The sequence below is a fragment of the Prosopis cineraria genome, unplaced genomic scaffold (assembly GCF_029017545.1).
Source record: "Prosopis cineraria cultivar Desert tree isolate PC_DT_omini unplaced genomic scaffold, ASM2901754v1 PC5, whole genome shotgun sequence".
NCBI lineage: Eukaryota > Viridiplantae > Streptophyta > Magnoliopsida > Fabales > Fabaceae > Prosopis > Prosopis cineraria.
Genome location: NW_026555336.1, coordinates 36,264,769 through 36,283,481, shown reverse-complemented (window position 1 = coordinate 36,283,481; position 18,713 = coordinate 36,264,769). Strand labels below are relative to the sequence as shown.

At 38.0% G+C, this 18,713-nt stretch overlaps 4 protein-coding genes across 7 annotated transcripts; 2 read left to right on the top strand and 2 right to left on the bottom strand.

Annotated features, from left to right (window-relative positions):
- The first annotated feature begins 1,053 nt into the window (after window positions 1-1,053).
- Window positions 1,054-2,598, top strand: LOC129311481 (uncharacterized). The gene has a single exon (XM_054953807.1). The coding sequence runs from the start codon at window positions 1,109-1,111 to the stop codon at window positions 2,192-2,194; it is 1,086 nt and encodes a 361-aa protein (XP_054809782.1). The 5' UTR covers window positions 1,054-1,108; the 3' UTR covers window positions 2,195-2,598.
- LOC129311482 (transcription factor bHLH131) lies at window positions 2,144-6,471 on the top strand. Of its 4 annotated transcripts, none has more exons than XM_054953811.1 (4): window positions 2,144-2,270; window positions 5,083-5,310; window positions 5,709-6,112; window positions 6,294-6,471. In XM_054953811.1, the coding sequence occupies exons 2-4, from the start codon at window positions 5,086-5,088 to the stop codon at window positions 6,301-6,303; spliced, it is 639 nt and encodes a 212-aa protein (XP_054809786.1). In that variant the 5' UTR covers window positions 2,144-2,270; window positions 5,083-5,085; the 3' UTR covers window positions 6,304-6,471. The 4 variants fall into 4 exon arrangements, with proteins under 4 accessions (XP_054809786.1, XP_054809785.1, XP_054809784.1 ...); XM_054953810.1 differs by lacking the exon at window positions 2,144-2,270 and adding an exon at window positions 2,283-2,422; XM_054953809.1 differs by lacking the exon at window positions 2,144-2,270 and adding an exon at window positions 3,368-4,249.
- A 713-nt stretch (window positions 6,472-7,184) lies between these two features.
- On the bottom strand, window positions 7,185-10,375 carry LOC129310581 (uncharacterized). Its single transcript, XM_054952467.1, has 6 exons — window positions 9,862-10,375; window positions 9,654-9,695; window positions 9,013-9,128; window positions 8,445-8,550; window positions 8,278-8,331; window positions 7,185-7,908 (listed from the first exon to the last, which is right to left on the bottom strand). The coding sequence occupies exons 1-6, from the start codon at window positions 10,108-10,110 to the stop codon at window positions 7,750-7,752; spliced, it is 726 nt and encodes a 241-aa protein (XP_054808442.1). The 5' UTR covers window positions 10,111-10,375; the 3' UTR covers window positions 7,185-7,749.
- Window positions 10,376-10,883: 508 nt separating this feature from the next.
- On the bottom strand, window positions 10,884-16,869 carry LOC129311823 (ubiquitin carboxyl-terminal hydrolase 17-like). The gene is made up of 12 exons (XM_054954295.1): window positions 16,224-16,869; window positions 14,968-15,104; window positions 14,193-14,887; window positions 14,002-14,090; window positions 13,409-13,494; window positions 13,157-13,319; window positions 12,923-13,037; window positions 12,658-12,815; window positions 12,339-12,423; window positions 11,996-12,208; window positions 11,729-11,790; window positions 10,884-11,633 (listed from the first exon to the last, which is right to left on the bottom strand). Exons 1-12 carry the CDS (start codon window positions 16,529-16,531, stop codon window positions 11,042-11,044), a joined length of 2,703 nt encoding a protein of 900 aa, XP_054810270.1. The 5' UTR covers window positions 16,532-16,869; the 3' UTR covers window positions 10,884-11,041.
- Between the last annotated feature and the right edge of the window lie 1,844 nt (window positions 16,870-18,713).

Below are 18,713 nucleotides of genomic sequence, written 5' to 3'. Positions count from 1 at the left end.
TGAAATCCCATTTATGTAATTTACAAACTTAATAATTTATTTGGGTTATTCCTTGATTATCTCAAATTTTGAAGCTAACTGTAGGTTAATAAGGGAAACCTTACATTTGGTATTTTAAAAAATGGGTTCCATGTGAACCTAATTCCTCCAAAATGACATAACCATCTTCAACCCATGCAAGGATGAAGTTTCAAACTTTTCAATGGAAGTGATATCCCCCCCTTCTTTTTCCTTAAAAACTCCAACAATTAGTACTCTCAACTTTATTGTTTCCTCACTCTTGCACCCCTAGCAGCTAATCCACCATTGTCCTCTCATTAATCCTCTAGCCCTTCACCCCCTCAAGCTCCCTTTAAGCTTCCACTGCATGAGATTGTTGCTCGCAATTGTAGATTGTAATTTATGTTCATCATGAGTGGTGATTATATGGAATCATGTTCCGTAAGAACTAGGATCCTTGTGATTTAGAGGGTAAGTTTTTTTATTGTTATGAATATCACGTCAAATAGTCTTTTAAAAGAAGTTAAAAGTTTACAAGTATAAGAGATTCTCTCTTAACATGCTAATCTTTTATAATGTGTCCTCCTTTCAAAATTTATGCTTGTAACACTTATCTTTCTCTTTGAAAAGACCTGCATCCCAAACTCGCAATCTCCATCCACTTAGTTTAAAATACCATATCCTCCCTCTTCTTATTAGTCGATATATCATGTAACCTTACTTTAAAAATTATGTAAAGATTTCATAAATATACCAAACAACTTTTAAATATGGCTACCACCCTACTTTGCTTCCACTTCTAACTTCCTTTTTTTTTCAAAAATTTTTAGAATATCAAATTAGACATTAATTATAGTTTATATTACTAGTTGTGATGCAAACTACATAGTTTTTAAGATAATACCCAACTCAACTTAGCTCAATATAGTTCAGCCTGATCCTGGCCTGCCCGACCCAACCCATGAATAACCTAGTGTTGCACCCCCCCTTACTCAAAAGTGCACAATTTCTCTGGGCTCCACATCAGTTAATCTAATTTCTCCCACTCCCACCCCCACCCCCTTCCCTGCGACGCTGAGGCTGCATTGACTTGATTAAGACAACGACAATGGAGCCAGAAAAAGGCACCGCCGGACGCGGGTCCGGACCCGAACCGGGAAACTTATACTACCTCGGTTTATGCACGTCGCTACTTCGTCTTCGTAAGTTCTCCAGATGCCGCGAGTTCGCTCTCAAGATCCAAAGATCCGACCCAGACATCTCCGACACCGTCGATCGAATACTTGCAATCACCGATGTCCACCTCGCAGCCGAGAGGCGCCTCGACAGCCACTTCGACTGGTACGCTATTCTCCAACTTGGCCGTAGTGACTCCGGAAACCACCAACTCATACGGAATCAATTTAAGAGGCTTGCGCAGCTCTTGAACCCAAACAGAAATGAGTTTGCATCCTCAGATGAAGCGTTCGTGCTCGTGCGCGACGCATGGCGCGTGCTTTCGGACCCAGAAAAGAGAGCCGAATACGAGCAGGCGATTGGCGATTTGGTACGCCAAGAACATTGCAAACAGAGTAGTGAGAGCAAGAAAGAGGGGTTTGGCGTTGTACCCAGAAATGGGCGTAACGTGAATGTAGGTAAACAGAAAGCCTCATTTTGGACTATGTGCCCTTATTGTTGGTCTTTGCATGAGTACGAGAAGATATACGAAGATTGCTCTCTGCGGTGCCCGAAATGCAGGAGGGTGTTTCAAGGGATAGCGGTGAAGCCTCCGACAAATGACATGTTAGTGAAGGGGAAAGACCAATACTATTGCTATTGTGCACATGTTCCTTTAAGGTATCCACCGTCGCAACATTCAGAGGTGAAGGGAAGCAAGTTCAATATGCAAAAGCCGTGGAGCATGGAAGGCTGGATCAAGAATGGAAAATCTTCTGTTGATAGCCCTGAGGACGATGACGTTGACGATTCATCAAAGAATTGCGGAATCGGAGAAGAGGAAAGGGTTTTGCGTGCAGAGCAAGCAGGAACTGAGGGATTGTATGGAGATTTGGGAAATGGGAAGCGGCGGATGAGGGTGAAAACTGTGGCTAGAAATACAAAGAAGATGACCGGGAACAGGATGAGAAACCGGGCATATATTTCACGGGATAGTGATGCTGAATCGTTGGATTTAGATGCAGAAGATGGTGACTGAGTTGGAAATTGCAGAAGGAGAATCTGATGGTTTTGTTAGTGTACGATATGCTAATTGATGGAAGGGGTACAAAAAGGTGAGGACTTTAGTAACTTTTTGAGTAGTCCTAGCACGTGTGGCAGATTTCAGTGTTCTTGGCTTGTGTTCTGCTCACTCTGAAGGAAAAAAGAAATCCTAAAGGTCCATAGGATAGGAGTTGATAGTGTACAACGTCCAAGAGGAAAAGAGGTATTGCGTTGTCTTGTATTTAACGGTTTCTGCAATACCAATTTTGTTCTACTAATGAAAAAGTGATGTAAATGTTTGGTTTCCTTGGAGATAATATGTGTCAACTGAGCATAATCTGTGTTTTTCATCCAGAAAAGAAAAGGAAAAAAAATGTGTAGACTGGACATTATCTGTTACATATTGTGGGTGATTTGGTTTTTCAATTCTGTTGTTTTCAGAAGCTAGGCTTAATTTTCGGAGAAGATGGATGTTTTTCTTTTTCGAATACTGTTAAGAAACTAAGCTGCTAGGAAATTTGGCTCTTGTCTTCAGTTTATTCTGAACATTGTTCATCTTGATGATGCTCAACCCGACGTTGCTGTTGCTTGTCGATAGGTTATAACGGAAGTCTTGTCGTGCATTCTTGCTTACTTATCATATTGAACTTGCCACGGTCGTGTATTCTGCTGATTGCTGAATTTCTTTCTTTGAGATGAGTTATTAGACTGTTTTGAATCAAACATGTCCAAGTCTAGTACAACTTCAAAATATCTGATCTGGTACTCATGATACCATTATCAAGACATATCACATAAACAGCTATGAATGAGGTTGGGAAAAAAAGAAACAACCCCCCCCCCCGGGGGGGGGGTGTGGAGAGAACCGGAGCTTCTCTTGACTATATTGCCTTTTCTGCCTTATTATATGAAATATCCTCTGATTTCAGTATGCCTTTCTTTGAGATGTTCGTGATTTGATTTGTGGCTTCCTTAGCCAATCTCCCCCCCCCTCCTTTTCTCTCTCTTCCTAATTCGAAGTTTAGATATGTAATTTTTTTACTGTGATGAATATAAACTGGAAATGCGTAATTTGGTGAATGCCTGAGGTGTCTCTACCTTTTTTTTTTTTGCCAAAGAAGTGTCTCTACTAAATGTGTTGAACCTGAAACAATTTTCTCTTCTCAAGACCAAGATGATGAGCTAAAAGAAAAGACCCTTGAGTGCTTACTGCAACAACAACAACAACAACAACAACAACAAGCCTTTATCCCACTAGGTGGGGTCGGCTACATGGATTGCAAGACGCCATTGTGCTCTATCATTTATTAAGCTTTTAGAAATATTATTAATTAAGAGATCACGTTCAACAACTTCCAAGAGTGTTCTCTTAGGCCTTCCTCTACCTCTCTTAATCGGACTCAAAGTTATATGTTCCACTCTTCTCACTGGTGCCTCCCTTGGTCTTCTTTGTACATGCCCAAACCATCTCAACCGATTTTCTATCATTTTTTCCTCAATAGGTGCCACCCTCACTTTTTCGCGTATGTGCTCATTTCGAATTTTATCTTTACGTGTATGTCCGCACATCCATCGTAACATTCTCATCTCTGCTACTCCAACTTTATGCTCTTGCTGTCCCGTTAGAGCCCAGCATTCACTACTATATAACATTGCCGGTCTGATAGCAGTACGATAAAACTTTCCTTTAAGTTTATTAGGCACCTTACGGTCACAAATAACTCCTTTAGCTTTTCTCCAATTAAACCACCCAACTTGAATTCTATGTGAAATATCTCCACTGATTTCGCCATCATTTTGAATAATGGCTCCCAAATATCTAAACTTTTTCACTTGAGGTGCTTACTGCATGGCCGAAAATCCTGAAACTGATGAAACTTGGTGGACATTCTGGTCATGCGTTCAAAAACTTCAAAAACAAATATTATAGATTTAATTCATAAATCCAATGATGAATCAACCAGTTACTTCATCAGCCTCTAGATGCGCATGAGTAAAGCTTGACGACTAGATCAAGAGCGATATGCAGCCTACAAGACTAGCAAACATTGTATGTCACGGATGTCTGAACCGATTAATTGTCAATGTGTGTGAATTTTTAAGAGTCTGTGATTTATGAATGTATACAATTGTTCAGTTTTCTTGAACTCTTAGGATATTGGGTTTAGCATATCATGTTTTCACAGGCAGATCACAAGTATATATTGCAACTTATCTGCAGGAAGATATGGGACATATCAAACTAATACCTCGCAACATGTGTGAAACTTGTATATAGCATATTTTTGTAATTGCTGGAAGGTGTCATGAACTGATGTACGCGCAACCTATATACTGTATGTGCCCTGCATTAAGAAAAAGAAGATCAGAAAAACGAATTTGGCTTTTTTTTTTTGGTAGGTGACACGAACAGTTAATCTAGTTATGACCAAGATTCTCAAATTAAGTTTAAAATCTCCTCACTTTTAAATGCTGATTGAGTTATGGCGCGATCATCATCTGATTTGTTATTAATAGAAAGAAAGCAAATTCCCCTAATAGTATTAAATTTTGATATATTTTGCGTTTACAATCAAATCATTAATTCTCATTAATCATAGACTACTATCTAGATAAATTTTGGTCTGGCTATTCAAGGTAAAACAGGCTCCCAATCTTGTGCAAATTCGCATGCTTTTTAGTTTTTACCTCTTTTTATCGCTGCATATGCAATCTGCTGCAGAAAAAAAATTCAAATTCGATTCAATGGTCTTACTTCGGAAGGTACATGGTCCCCATTAAAGGATTTCACGAATTTTATTGTTTCTTAGTTAAAATTGTCTCCTCTCTTTTTTCCCTTTGAAGTTTTGTTTTATTTTACTTTTACTAACGTATTTAGAACAGGGAATGCAGATTCAAAATTACTATAACTCAGAAGCATTCAAGTCAAGAAGCAGCTTTTCTCAAGGAACCATCTCGGAGACAAACAGAAACTCGTTCTTGATACCAAAATCAAAGGCAGAGATCAAATTACTCGCAGCTAAAAAACACAGCGAAGCAGAGAAGAGACGCAGGATGCGAATCAATGGCCAATATGCCACCCTTCGCACCATCCTCCCCAACTTGGTGAAAGTGAGCAGCACTTAACCTATCAGAAAATTGTTAAAAGTGAATTGCAAGAATTACACGAAAATTTAAAGTATCAGTGATTTCACCGCATGAAACTCTCACTTCGGTGAGTCAGCTGGTACATCACTGACGAATTTCTCCAACCTATCTTGCATTTTATGCATTCAGTTGGTCCGGTCATGAAAGTTAAAAGTTAAAACCGACACCAGCAGCTAGAGGCTGCAATGAATTTTACTTTATGAATTTCCATTCAATAACTCAAACTTCTAATGAAATAGTTTATGAAATGGTGTCAACATTTCTATGGTATCAAAATTCATTCAGTAGCTTAAGCATTTGATTGAATTTGATTCGGGGTATAGAAATTCCTTATTCTGTACTTGCCTGGTGTTTATGAACAGGTGGACAAGGCATCGGTACTGGCTGAGACTATAAGGCAGGTAAAGGAGCTGAAGAAGAATGTATCCGAATTGGAAGCAATTAGTGCTAATAGTTCAGGTGAGATCACAGTGTTTCCCAGTGAAGTAGACAAGTTGAAATTGGAACACTGTAAAGATGAGGAGGGTCTTATGAAGGCGACCTTGAGTTGTGAGGATAGGCCAGGGTTGATGTCAGCCATGACAAGGGCTCTTAAGTCTTTGAGAGCCAAGGTGGTAAAGGCTGAGATGGTGAATGTAGGAGGGAGAATCAGAGAAGTGTTATGGGTTCAGGGCTTGGAAAATGGAAATGAAGGGATGGGTGTCCTGAAGAGGACTCTGAAGGTTGTCATGCACAAGCCAACTCTCAAGATGCATCGTCTGACTCGGTAATTGTGACCTTTCAGTGTTGTAATTTATAGGAGTATTTAGAATGACTGGATAATCAATTTTATTATAGTGCCAGGATATAAGCATAGGACAATAATCACTCTGTACGTGTATTCTGTAGAAGAGAGGCCATGTAAGGTAGTGCTAAGTGCTAACCATAGCTTGCTTGCGTTTCCTCAGCACAGGATAACAATCACTCTGTACGTGTATTCTGTTGAAGGGAGGCTATATAATGTACTGCTAAGTGCTAACCATGGCTTACTCAATCAACATCTTATCTGCAACCTTTCACATTCAATCCAGATTCACGGTGTGGTTAATGAAAATTTGAGTTGTCCTTTTTTCCTTCTTGGAACAACTATATTACTAATTTTTCTTTGCCTTCTTCCCATGCCCTCAGGCCTTCATTGATAAGCTAATTTTATTTTGTTGTACTATTTCATTTTCTTTAATTAAAAGTTGTTTTATTTTTATTTTTTTAAAAAGGGCTAACCATGGCTTATTCATCTTTCCTCCATTAATTCTGATCATGTTTAATGTTGTTATATTTATATAGTCATTCCTTTATTTTATTTTTGTTTTTATTTTTTTTAAATAAACAAAAGTATTTTTTTCCTTTCAAAATTATTATTCAAATTTTTTGTTATATATTTTCATTCTGCATATTAAGCAGATTTTATATAATTTTTTAAACACAAATTTTTATCTCCCATTCTGTGGAAATGAAAAATAAGACCATGCAAGTCAGAATAACTCAGTTACATTTGCAGGCTTAATCACAAGGTTGAAATAAAAATTGTAGAAGCATTTATTTTAAAATTCTCCAATAGAATATAACATCTGTGAAGATTCTCTCTCTCTCTGTTCTTTTAACTAAAAAATTAAATATTTCAACTTAATATATTGTATTTGATTTAGTAATACCGAACTTAAACTCTGTTGTAGAATAATCTATCAAAAAGTTTTGGCTTAGGAAATCCCCAAAAGTTGGTTGCTTCTGGTAATTTCATATTCATTAACAAGATTCAAAATTTTTCCAAGTCACGCACTATAAATCGTAAACAATGCAACTTGTTCTTAAACTCCGTGCAATGTATTCATTGTATGCCTAGTTGTATGAGGAATACATTGAGTTCATGGACATCGGACATTCCAACGAATGCGTGCAAGGCAGACGGCTTTTTCTGGGACCGAAATACAAATTAGTGGTTGAAACTTCAAACGGTACAGTTTACACTGTAAATATCAAATATGGAAAGCAAGGTTACTCTAAAATTACCAGGCTGCTTATAATATCAGGCAAAAAGATTGAAAACTCTATATTGCTCTGAGAACCTAGCCTATCGCTATTGACTATTGACGCTATCTGGGTCACCTTCCTGGATAAATCATCCACATTCGGAAAAGCCACATAAGGATTGGCCTCTACCAAAAATTTACCAACTTTAATCTATTTGTATTGCACACGTCATTAATTACAGGAGGTGTATCAGTGAAACAGCTCAATTGCCAGCGCAAATTCTCTCAAAAAGGGGCAAAATGAAAGGCATTCATTTGCTGAGCTTGTAGCTTTTCAATTCTTGTCATCTTCATTGATGCTATTTCCACAACGAGAGAGAAGAGTGAGGACACATTCTCACCCCTTATAAAAGACCAGATTTCTGCTACAATTGGCTTTCAGCGCATCTTCCAGTTTCTGAGCCTGATCAAAATCAACTTTAAAAGTAACCATGGTTGTGCCATCTTTACCAGTATCATAATCCTGCTTGATGCCCTCAACATTAAAAGACTGCAGCTGAAAATGACAAACCATTTGTAAGCAACATCAAAGTGATACTTGTCTCAAGGCAGCTCACATCTATTTATACACAATAACAACCCCTTGATTATCTTGAACCGCAAGAGGGAGGGAAGCAGAACACCATGCAAGAAAAGGAAGGATGAAAAGAAATCCAAATATCAAGCTCAAAATAGATAGGGGTATGATAACTTCACAGCAGGGAGTAGTCATAATGGTTTATATACAAACAAATGAAGAGAAAATCTTTTTCATCCCTGAGTCTTCTTTTTTCGGCACTGCTGCACTAAGTTTTTTCATCAACCTACTTAAAGCAGCATATACATAAACAAAGGGAGACACTAATATGCATCTAAAAGAACTTACCTGATGGTAGACCACTCCCAAAAGGTCAAAAGGAACCTCCACGCCCATTGGCACCTAAATTTCACAAAAATGACCACATAAGAATATTGGGATCTTATTTCTTAATAAAAAACGAATAGTGAGATGTGGAAACTTCCAACAGGCAGAGCTCCTTAGCAAAGAACTACCTTAGTTTTCACAAGGCATGTTACGGCATTTCTCAGGCATTCTGATGCAACTCCACCATAAGCCCTGACCAGGCCCCCAGTGCCTAATTTGATACCTCCAAAATACCTGGAAGTTAATATACATAATATTACATGTTATATTTCAAATCCAATTGCCAAAATAAGAAAATGACTTCAAGAAAATTGTGTGTAAGATAAGAGAGCTTCTTTTTAATGGCATGGTCAAGGAGGAAAGCTGCAAAATGCAAAAGGCCATTAAACAGGGCAAAGTCAACATACTGACATTGGATCTTAATGGTTTTATCTGACTTAATTCACACTAAACAGAGGTCAGGTAACACCAAAACTCTAGGTCTATAATCCTATATAAAGGGATATTGAGTACGAATGAACTTGAGCGAAACTACACCCTGGTAGCTCCAAATTATCCTTGCTTAGTTTTAAAACAATAAGTTTGGCAAGTAAAAAGCTAGAGAGCTTGCTTGGGCGTATATGCAATGAAGTTTAGAGAAAGTGATACCAACAGAAACTAGTGAAAAGTAGAAAACAATGTTACAAAGACTTTAACCTGATCACAACCACCATTACTCTGTCAATGCCAGAGGATTCGATAGCAGAATGTATTGGTTTCCCAGCTGTACCTGAAGGTTCACCATCATCATTAGAGCGGTATAGATCTCCCACCTGTAAATGAGGGGAAACCGGTGAAACCCCAAAAAAAAAAAAAAGGCAAGAAAGAAAAGAAAAAAGACACAAAGATAATCATGAGAAAACAGGACCCAACTAATGCACATCACGACCTCAGAACCTCTTCTTTGTCGAAGTTAGCACACGACATGACTCAAGGTAATTAGTGAAAATGCTACATCAGAAACCGAACTCCTAATCATTTTATTCACGTGATACCAATGAATGAACAAGGATAATATAATCAGCCACCCCGAGGCGGAGGCATCATTGAACTAATGGCCAATTTTCCAAACTGAGCTGAAATCACACCCAGTCTCAAGGTAGCAGCTAGAAGTCGTCTCCAATTCTGAGGCCACAGGATGGGCAAAGTAAAGATATGACGAACTTAAGGCATATGATTATATCAAACTCACAATCTTCCCTTCGGTGGATTATTCACCTAAAAGGCAACAAGCTAAACGAGAGAAAACAACATATGCATACAAAATTCTATTTGGATTAATCCAACAAAACGTTTACCTTATAAGCCCAGCAATTGTGAGTAGCACGGGGATCCCGGACCTAACAATCACAGAAGAAAATTAATAGACAGCATGCTATTTCAATGAATTACCCATACGCTAAATCAACTCATAGAAACAGAAGAAATGAATTTAATAGAGAAATCAATTACAGCTAATAAAAAAAAGACCAGAATAAATGAAAAGGGGCTAAATAAAGAGAGGACCTGGGAAAGGAAAGACATGGCGCATTGCTCATCTGAAATGGGGCCAGCAATGGCAATAAATTTGCTTTTCTTGATCTCCTTCTCGAATGTGACCCTCTCTTGGACAGTGGTGAAGGCCCCTGAATTGCTGTGGCTTGTGCTGGTCATGGTGATGCTCTTCGCTCTAGAGAAGACGACGAGGGAGGCGTAGAAATGGTGATTAAGCTTGAGGCGTTGATGGTAACTGGTTATAGTTACTGCCGCTACCATCTATACGGTTCCCTTCAGAAAATTTCTACGTTTCTTCTCAACCTCATTGAATGATCGGAAGCTTGGGCCTTTCATGCCAGAACCCATCTTTACTCTTCAATGCCTCACGTTCTCTCTCTCTCTCTTTTTTTTTTTTTTTAAGTAGAAACTGAAACTACCAATGCATACTAAAACAAACCTCTCATATTCCACCAACACATAAAGTTGGGGGATCATCAAAAGAACAACAATCACAATAAATCTCATGGGAGAGCTTAGTAAGGCGATGAACGCACTTGATAACTTTTCGATTTTCCCCTGTTGTTTTGAATGAATTATATGTACCAAATAATTAATATTTAAAATGGATAAAAATAGTATTCTTCTTATCTGCACCTACAATTATAAATTATTTTTAACAAAATTACATGAATCAATAGATAAATACACACTTGTTGTCATAACAAATGAAATTTAATTCAATATTTAAACATTTTAAAATTGGAAAGTTAGAAGCTTATGTATTAGTCGCGTTTTGAAATAAGAAATATAATCATTCAACCAAAAAAAGAAATATAAAGAAACGAATAAATGGATTAAAAACAAAATATATATCAAAATTACTGTTCTTTTTATCACTTTGTGCGTTTTTGGAAGACAATTTAGCTGTAAATCCAAATTAATTTTCATTGGTCGGGGGTCCTTTGTCATTCTGCTACTACAACAACATGGTGGGCTGGGGACCCAAAAAAAAAAAAAACGGGGAAAGGAGAACGAAAAAGAATCCAAAGAAGTTATTCATGAAGAGATCGGTTGACCAAAAAAAATATTCATTTTCACTGTACCCATGGACATCTCAAATGGTGATTACTTCTATCTCAACCCAAACTCAATAAAAACGTTTGAGCTGATGTATCCCTACTGGTTCTTCTCACATGTACACCAGAATCTGTCAATGGTTAGCAGAGACATATCTTTTAAGGTCACTCCCCCTACTGCCACCATGACTTCTGTTCCTGTTAGCATGAAAAACTGTATTATCTTCTAATTCTGAGTCCTGCCTCGGCCTCATACAAGGATCATTACTACCCACTAAACAATCTGTGCCCCAATTTTCACAGTATGTGACTGAATTTGATGAGAGCCCATAGCGAGTGTCCCAATTGTGTGCCATCTCACCAAATATGTAGTCGGAGAACTCAGCACTATTGCCAGAGTCCTTGGTACTAGCCGTACTACAAGAACTTGCGTCCGAGGAGCTGAAAAGGGAAGAGCTCTCGCTAGAAGAATCAACTATTGCATTTCGTTTCCCGTAGGGGAATCTCCATTCTTCCGGATATACAAACTCGTTGCTCATGGGACCTTCACTGGCATTCCGGTGAGGGTGCTTGCCTTGCTTAGGCTGTGAGGTGGGAGGAAATCCATTTCCAGCCATGGAGTTGGATCTAGTTTTAGAAGCAGGAATGGCCTCCAAGTTCCTTCTCTTGTACTTTCCAGAGGAGATTGCATTGCTAGTTATTGACACTGGGGGCTTTGGAGAGTGCCTAGAGATATTCGAATTTATAACCGAGTATTGCTGCTCAGAAGAACTCTTCAGAATAATAAGAAAATTACAGAACATGGCAAAAGGTCATATTACCTTGCATAAAGAAGCATGTATGCCCTTTCTGATAAAACTGTATGCAGTTCAACGGGTGTTACCTGAACAGAAGCGCAAATGATATCCTCAGTATACTAACAAACGCATCCTTCACCAGTTGTGTGTGAGTACATGAATACAAACACTACATTGTATTGTCAAATGAAAGGACAAGCATGTAGGAGAGCCAAAACTGAAAAGCTAATGACCACATCATTTATGTAATCTAATAATTCATTCGAGAAAGATAGAGCGAGAGAAATTGACCATGCTGTCATCAATCCTAAACCATTCGTCCCGAAAGTTCTTCACATAGCAGACATAGTGGCCTGAATATGCAGCATTCATGATATCCAAATGGACAACCACAGCATAAAGGCTGTATAATGGAGATTTATCTTTTGTTCCACTCATATACGGAGCCAAATTCAGAACCTCAGGGAACTGCACCGTCTTATTCAACTTCTCAAAATTACCAGACTGCCAATATGGACAGAAGAATAAGCATGACCCCACATAATAAAAAGCCACCATAAAAATACACACACACACAAAAGATAGTATAAAATACATAATAAATGACCCATCAAACTTAATATCAAATGTGTACCTGAAATCTTTTTAATACAATCGTAAGAATATTTGGTGCCTCCAATACTGTCAACTTCTTCCTGGCTTTCTCGTATGATTTACATCTAAGTAGAAAGAAAAAATAGATTACTCCTTAAGATATGCTCCTTTTACCAAAGGATAGGAATGCTGAACATAGAATGAGAACATAAGGAGAGAGGGGAGGCTATAGTAAAATTGCGATAAAAAGAGTAATAGTAAAAGTAATTACTATGGTTGTTAAAAACGTGAAACCAAGCATTGGAGTACGTCAACTTGAACACATTTGACAGTTGTAACTTGTACGGAAATAAACAAACCTCCCACAGTGATACTTGTTGTCTTTCTCCAAGATTTCTGGTGCAGTAAATTGTCCAAGAGCATCCTCCAGTGTTCCAATGTCCCCATCAATTTCAACAGTAAGATCCATCATTCTCTCATACCTCTCAGATTTACCAAGGCACCTTAAGCACTTTATCTGTAATTTACAGCCAATAAATTTAAATATTTAGGAAAATCATTCCTTTCTCCCTTGATAAAAGTTGGGAGCAGAAAGAGCTTGAGCAGACTCAGATAGGAAACCACCTTAGATCGAAGATAGCCCCCAAAAGTGTACCCAACTAAGGTTGTTTCTTCTGCCAATGGAGTTGAGACGCCAGCTTCCTTAAGGCAAATGGATTGCATGGTCTCAACTGCACACCTGCCATTTCAACAATTTATTGTGTTGTGTAAAAAAAATTGTAAAACAAGATTGGCATTTTTCTTACACATGCCAAGGGGAATATGGAAAAAATCAGCTCATGCAATTATTTGGCTCACCTCAAAAATTCATGGGCATCTTCCTCCTTTCCATGTCCAAGGCGGCTTCCAATCTTGTGTATTTTAGATAATATCCCAATGGGAGAAAGTGGATTGTTCCCTTCTTTGGCCTTCTGAATTAAGTATTCAAATTCACAGATAAAACACCATCCATTCTTCTGACCTAAGGCAAACATTGAAAAAATAAATTAACTAAAACTCAAAATAAATGTGCAAGTTAATTTGTGAAGAGGTCAAGAAAGGGGAACTTGCATTGTTTGGAATGTAGCCCATGAAAGAAATAAGAAGTTAATGGCCGAGTATATGCCAAGCACTGGAGAACAGCATTAGCGTAACAGCTGCAGAAAACTCACATTATTAGCAAGAAATGTGTTGTCAGAAAAACAATCACTATGCAAACTAACACTAGATGTATCCCCCTTTCAACTACATAAAAACAGAATATAGAATCCAATATTAAATACCAGCAAGAGGCCACTGGGAGAAGAACAGAGATTGAAAATTAAATAAAAAATGAATCACCCTTTTACAACAAACAAAAGAATTAGCCACAGCAAATACCACATTTTAAAAATATGTTCCCACAAATTTCCTTAAGGCATACTTGCAAGTTGCAAGTGTACAAATTCTTCCAGATCAAGTATCATACTCATTATATCTTACATTTCAAGGGATCTTGCAAGAAAGCAATCAGGAAAATATTAAAAAAATGATGCCTCTAAAACAGAGTAGAATCAGACTCCCAGTGCTCCCTTGTCCTCCTTCCTCTCGCTCTAATTCTAAATATGACAGTAACATCTCATTAAGCACACAAACAATGGAAAGCCAGAGGAACTCTACAACACCTGTTCCCACAGTTTGTAAGGCCGAAGGGGTATAGCTCCACCTTGTTATAACAGTAAAGTTCTGTAAAGAGTTCATAAGGAAAGCCCATCTGCCAAGACAGATAAAAGTACAAAGCTCGTAAAATTAACAGACATAAAATTGTCAATATAAGTGCTATGTAGTCCAGATATCTGGTAAACATGTTCTCAACCTCATTTTCAATGGATATAAGACTAGACGCTGAATCTCTGGAGCTTTTAAACTGCTGGACCACTTTTCGCATGGATGTTTTCAAGCCATTACGAACATTTTGCTGTAGGTTTTGCATACCTCCCCCTTTTGCCAGCAAGGCACGATAATCTTCAGACTTAGTAGCCAATGATAGAATATGGGCACCATTTGGAGATATTTTTATGTCTCTATACTTGGATAAACGTGATTCTTCTACTTCGTTATCAGCTATAGCCTCTGAATTTGAATTCATGGGAGGCAAGGGTCTGCCCTTAGAGGCATCTGTTGCTGATTTCTCAACAGTAGAAACTTGTCTTTTGTGCACATGGCCAACAAAATTTGCTGCTGCATCATGAGATTTGTCGGTCTTGATTTTTGGCAGTTTTGATTTAAAAGAAGTATCATCAGAAACATGACAAGAATTTATCTTATTTTTTTTGCTTGCACTAGAATGTTTAGTTTGAATGTTCACTGAACTTCTAGAGTCTATGGGAAGAGAGGTTGTCAGCACTGTCTCAACAATATGAGAAGAAGCCTCAGGCATATTATGACATACAGGTTTAGCCAATCTGCTATGAGAATCAACGTCAGATGATTTGCTTTCAGCAACAGATGGATTAAAGCTGGAATAAAAATTATTGGAAGATGCAGTACCAGCACATGTTCCTTCAGAGCCTGCAGAGGGCCTAACTGCATTACATACCATAAATGATGCTTCACAAAACATAATACAATTTCAAAGCCAAAACCATTACCACAGGCATCAGACTCTGTCAGTGATGCTGCAACCCTGATAGAATTACTTTCCTCTTTGAGTGGCACAGAGATAATTGGAGGAGAACATTCATCCTTGTGACCTTGTCTCCAGTGAATAATTTGACACTTACCAGAACTACAATAAAGCATGCTCGTGAAAATGAAGAACAACTATGCCGATAAAATAATATGGTGAAAATTATGGCTCCAGACATGTCAATATAAATGGCAGAGATATAGGCGGAAATTACAGATGTTAAGGAATGTAACCATGTCAGGTCATTAGGACAGGACATAAAACGGTAAGAAGCGTGGCCCAAGATGACTTGCACGTAAATTTGAAACAAAACACCCAAAAGATTATTTTTTTTATCCTCAAAATATCCGTAGCTATGTCTGTACACAAGCAAGGGGAAAGTACAATAGCTCAAAATTAAAGGAACATACTCGTTAGTGCATTCTTTAGAGTTCTCAGTACAAATAAGGGCATAGGACCAACCAGTCAAAGAAGAAAGACTGCAAGGAGAATCAAGGCACCTCGCATCAAATAGACAACCACAGAATAGAACTCTCAAGCCCAGATCTCGATAATGCTGATAGTTTGATATGAAAAATTATTTTTTTGGAATGAAAATGGTGATACAAAAATCAAGAGATAAAGCAGCCTAGACTAAATCTAGGGAATCTAACCTTTCATCATCCTCCACCTTAACACAATAAGGTGGAAGATGATCAAAGGTGAACCAGCTACCCAGAACAATGTGTGTACGGCAACAAGGTGTTCCTTTAGAACAATGCTTCTTCTAATAGCAACACTTGGCAACACATGCAGCAGATGATTCATGCAAATTAGCATTGCTCCGCAAAAATAAGATCCAATTCCGCCCATCTCCTTTCCTAATACAAGGACAACAATGAGTCTTGTCCCACTAGGTAGGGCCAGTTACATGAATTATATGATGCCAATGTATTCCGTTATTTATGAAGCTTTTAGAAATATATTGTTAATTAAAAGATCTTGCTCAATGACATCTAAAAAGTATTCTCTTTTGCCTTTCCTAATCAGTAATTACAAAAATTCACATCCATCTCTTCCACTTAAAATCTGTGATCTTGAGGTTAAGATATCCTATGAACGGAATAAAGAAGTTCCCGCAAAAGTAAAGAATTGCAAATGGCCACACAGAGACACACGGTCAAGCATTACTGAAGTTCAAAATTGAAAGTGACAGAGACTCAAGGAAAGGGAACGAACCAGTAGCGAACAGCCTTGCACTTAGAGCAGCGCATGGTAGTCGGGGAATAACAGACGGCACATTGATACCCACAAGAAACTGGAACAAAACTAGAGTCCGCTGAAGCCTCCATTGCTGCGATAGCGGCCTCTTGAGACGCCATATCGACGAGCCTTATGATCTCCTCTTTTCTGACCTCTGCATTCCTCCACATGGGACGAATCACCAAAAAAGTGACCAACAAGAAGACATACAGTACGCCCTGAAACCCTAATAGCTCAAGGATGAACATATCTTTTATCCAGCACCCAGGATCAGGCCAGAACATAAAATGCAGAAAATGGCAATCTTGCTATACATAGATTTGTCGAGGACAGAGGTGGCAGCGGAGGGGAACAAACTAGAGACGCGACGGTGGCGGGTGGCGGAGGAGGAGGAGGAGGAGGGAAAAGGAGGGGCAAATGGGGAAATTGGGAAGGGAAATGGGAGGAATGATAGAGGTGAGAAAAGAGTAGGGGCATCTGGATTCTTGAAACAGAGAGGAGAAGGAAGGGCGGGGGCGCGTAGAGTGGGGTGAGAAAAATTGGGCTTGGCTCTAAAATTGATTTTAGCGTAAGACTGAGACGGTCGATTGCGAATATACGAGAGACAGCTCCCTTTGTCGTTTGTCTTGTCGTGGTAATTGTGAAGACATCTTTTACACTGCAACTATAACTGGGAAATGCACAGGCGTTGAGCTATGCCGTTTGGACAAGTCATTTTGTGTGTGTGTGTGTGTGTGTGTGTGTGTGTGTGTGTCGAGTCATGACTCACGCCTGGATAGAAAAAAAATTGATTCTTTTTAACCATTCTGGTCAGAAAAATATGATTTTTTTCCGATCCATGATCTTCGAATCCTCGACACCATTTGACAAGCTTCTACGTCGGACAGCATCTGGTGTGACAAGTTTTTTTTTTTTTTTTGGCCATTAATAAAAAGGAGCTTACAGACACTCATATTCAGACTCCAATCAAACGAACCAAGACTAACAGAACAGCGACGTTTAAAAACCATGACGACCCAAAAAAAAAAAACTTAAAAGAGAATATTAAAATGAACGCCTCAATATTGCAACGGCAACAACTAATTCCCTGCACTCCACTGATCATAATAACAGCTAAAGCCTGAAGGGATGGATGCCTGGTAGCTCGAAGATTTGCTTGCAATAATACAGAGATAGACATTTTGTAATCTTTATTTTATTTTCTTCGAAAATGATGATTGGACTAGTTCTTTATCTTATTCTTAACAAACTGGATGGATGTTCTGATCTTAAACCAAATTATTTAGTGCATACAGTATGAAACCTACGTAAACATATATAATACTCAAATGTATAAACTGCTCAATTATGATTGCAGCGTGGATGATCAGATCAATGAACATTGAGATATTCGAGTTTCTTTTTCCGGTCAGCTTAATGGATAAAATACGATTTTAAAATGTGTGATATGTTTCTTTCTATGTGTCAAGTTGAGAAACCTGGTAAAACTTTCTGTCAAGTAATTGTAAATAAATGTATAAATTGTCAAATAATTGTACGGGTGTTTCATGATAAATAATAAATAACGTAAACTTTTTAAGTGACCGGCCAGCTTAATTGATATAGTCAATACTAAATATTTATGGGCTTTCTCTGTTCTCAAGTATAAAGTCCATTTGAGATTTTTGATTTGACCTTGACTGTGAGGTTTCATTATTTCTCGCCACAAATTCTCTACCTGTTAGATTTTTCATGCAATCATCAAAATCATTTAATACGAAGGGATCTGAGTACCAGCCCTGCTAGACTGGAAATTGTTTAGTGCATGCTGCGCGGAGCATGGAGGCTGCGTAAAAAATATTAGTTGAATACAGAAAGTATAAACGACCAGTTCTGCAAATACAACGGTTGGTCAGGTAGGGTTACGTACGGATGGTAGGCGGGGCCGGTACAGTTTGCATGCTAGCAAAAAAATTCTTTATGCAATGTGCCGTCGCCCGGCAGTATTCTTTGAACAACTTAGGTGTCAGGATTCTTCATAATCTCCTGATTGATTGTAGACATTTTATAATTTTAGAAATGATTTGATTTGTATTTCTTCTGAACAGTTCAACCGTGGCCATGTAATTAAAAAAAAATCTTTATGCAAATTGATAGATATATTTGAAAATCTAGAATAACTAGATTTTTCAATAATCCACCCAATTTAAGGGATATGGAGGAAAAAGCAGAAAAATTTTTATTGAATTCATTTTTTTACAAGACAAGGCGGTTAATTTGTAACTCCACGTATGTTAAAAATATAAAGAATATTTTTTTATTCAAAATTTGTAACTCCTACCTAAATTGAAAATAAAAACTATATTGATAGATAACTTTAAGCCAACATAAATATAGAACATGTTTTTTTAATTATTAATAGGTATTCTCATGTTGAAAACAATTCTATTAACATGTGGACATCTTTTTTCAATCAAGATTCAAATG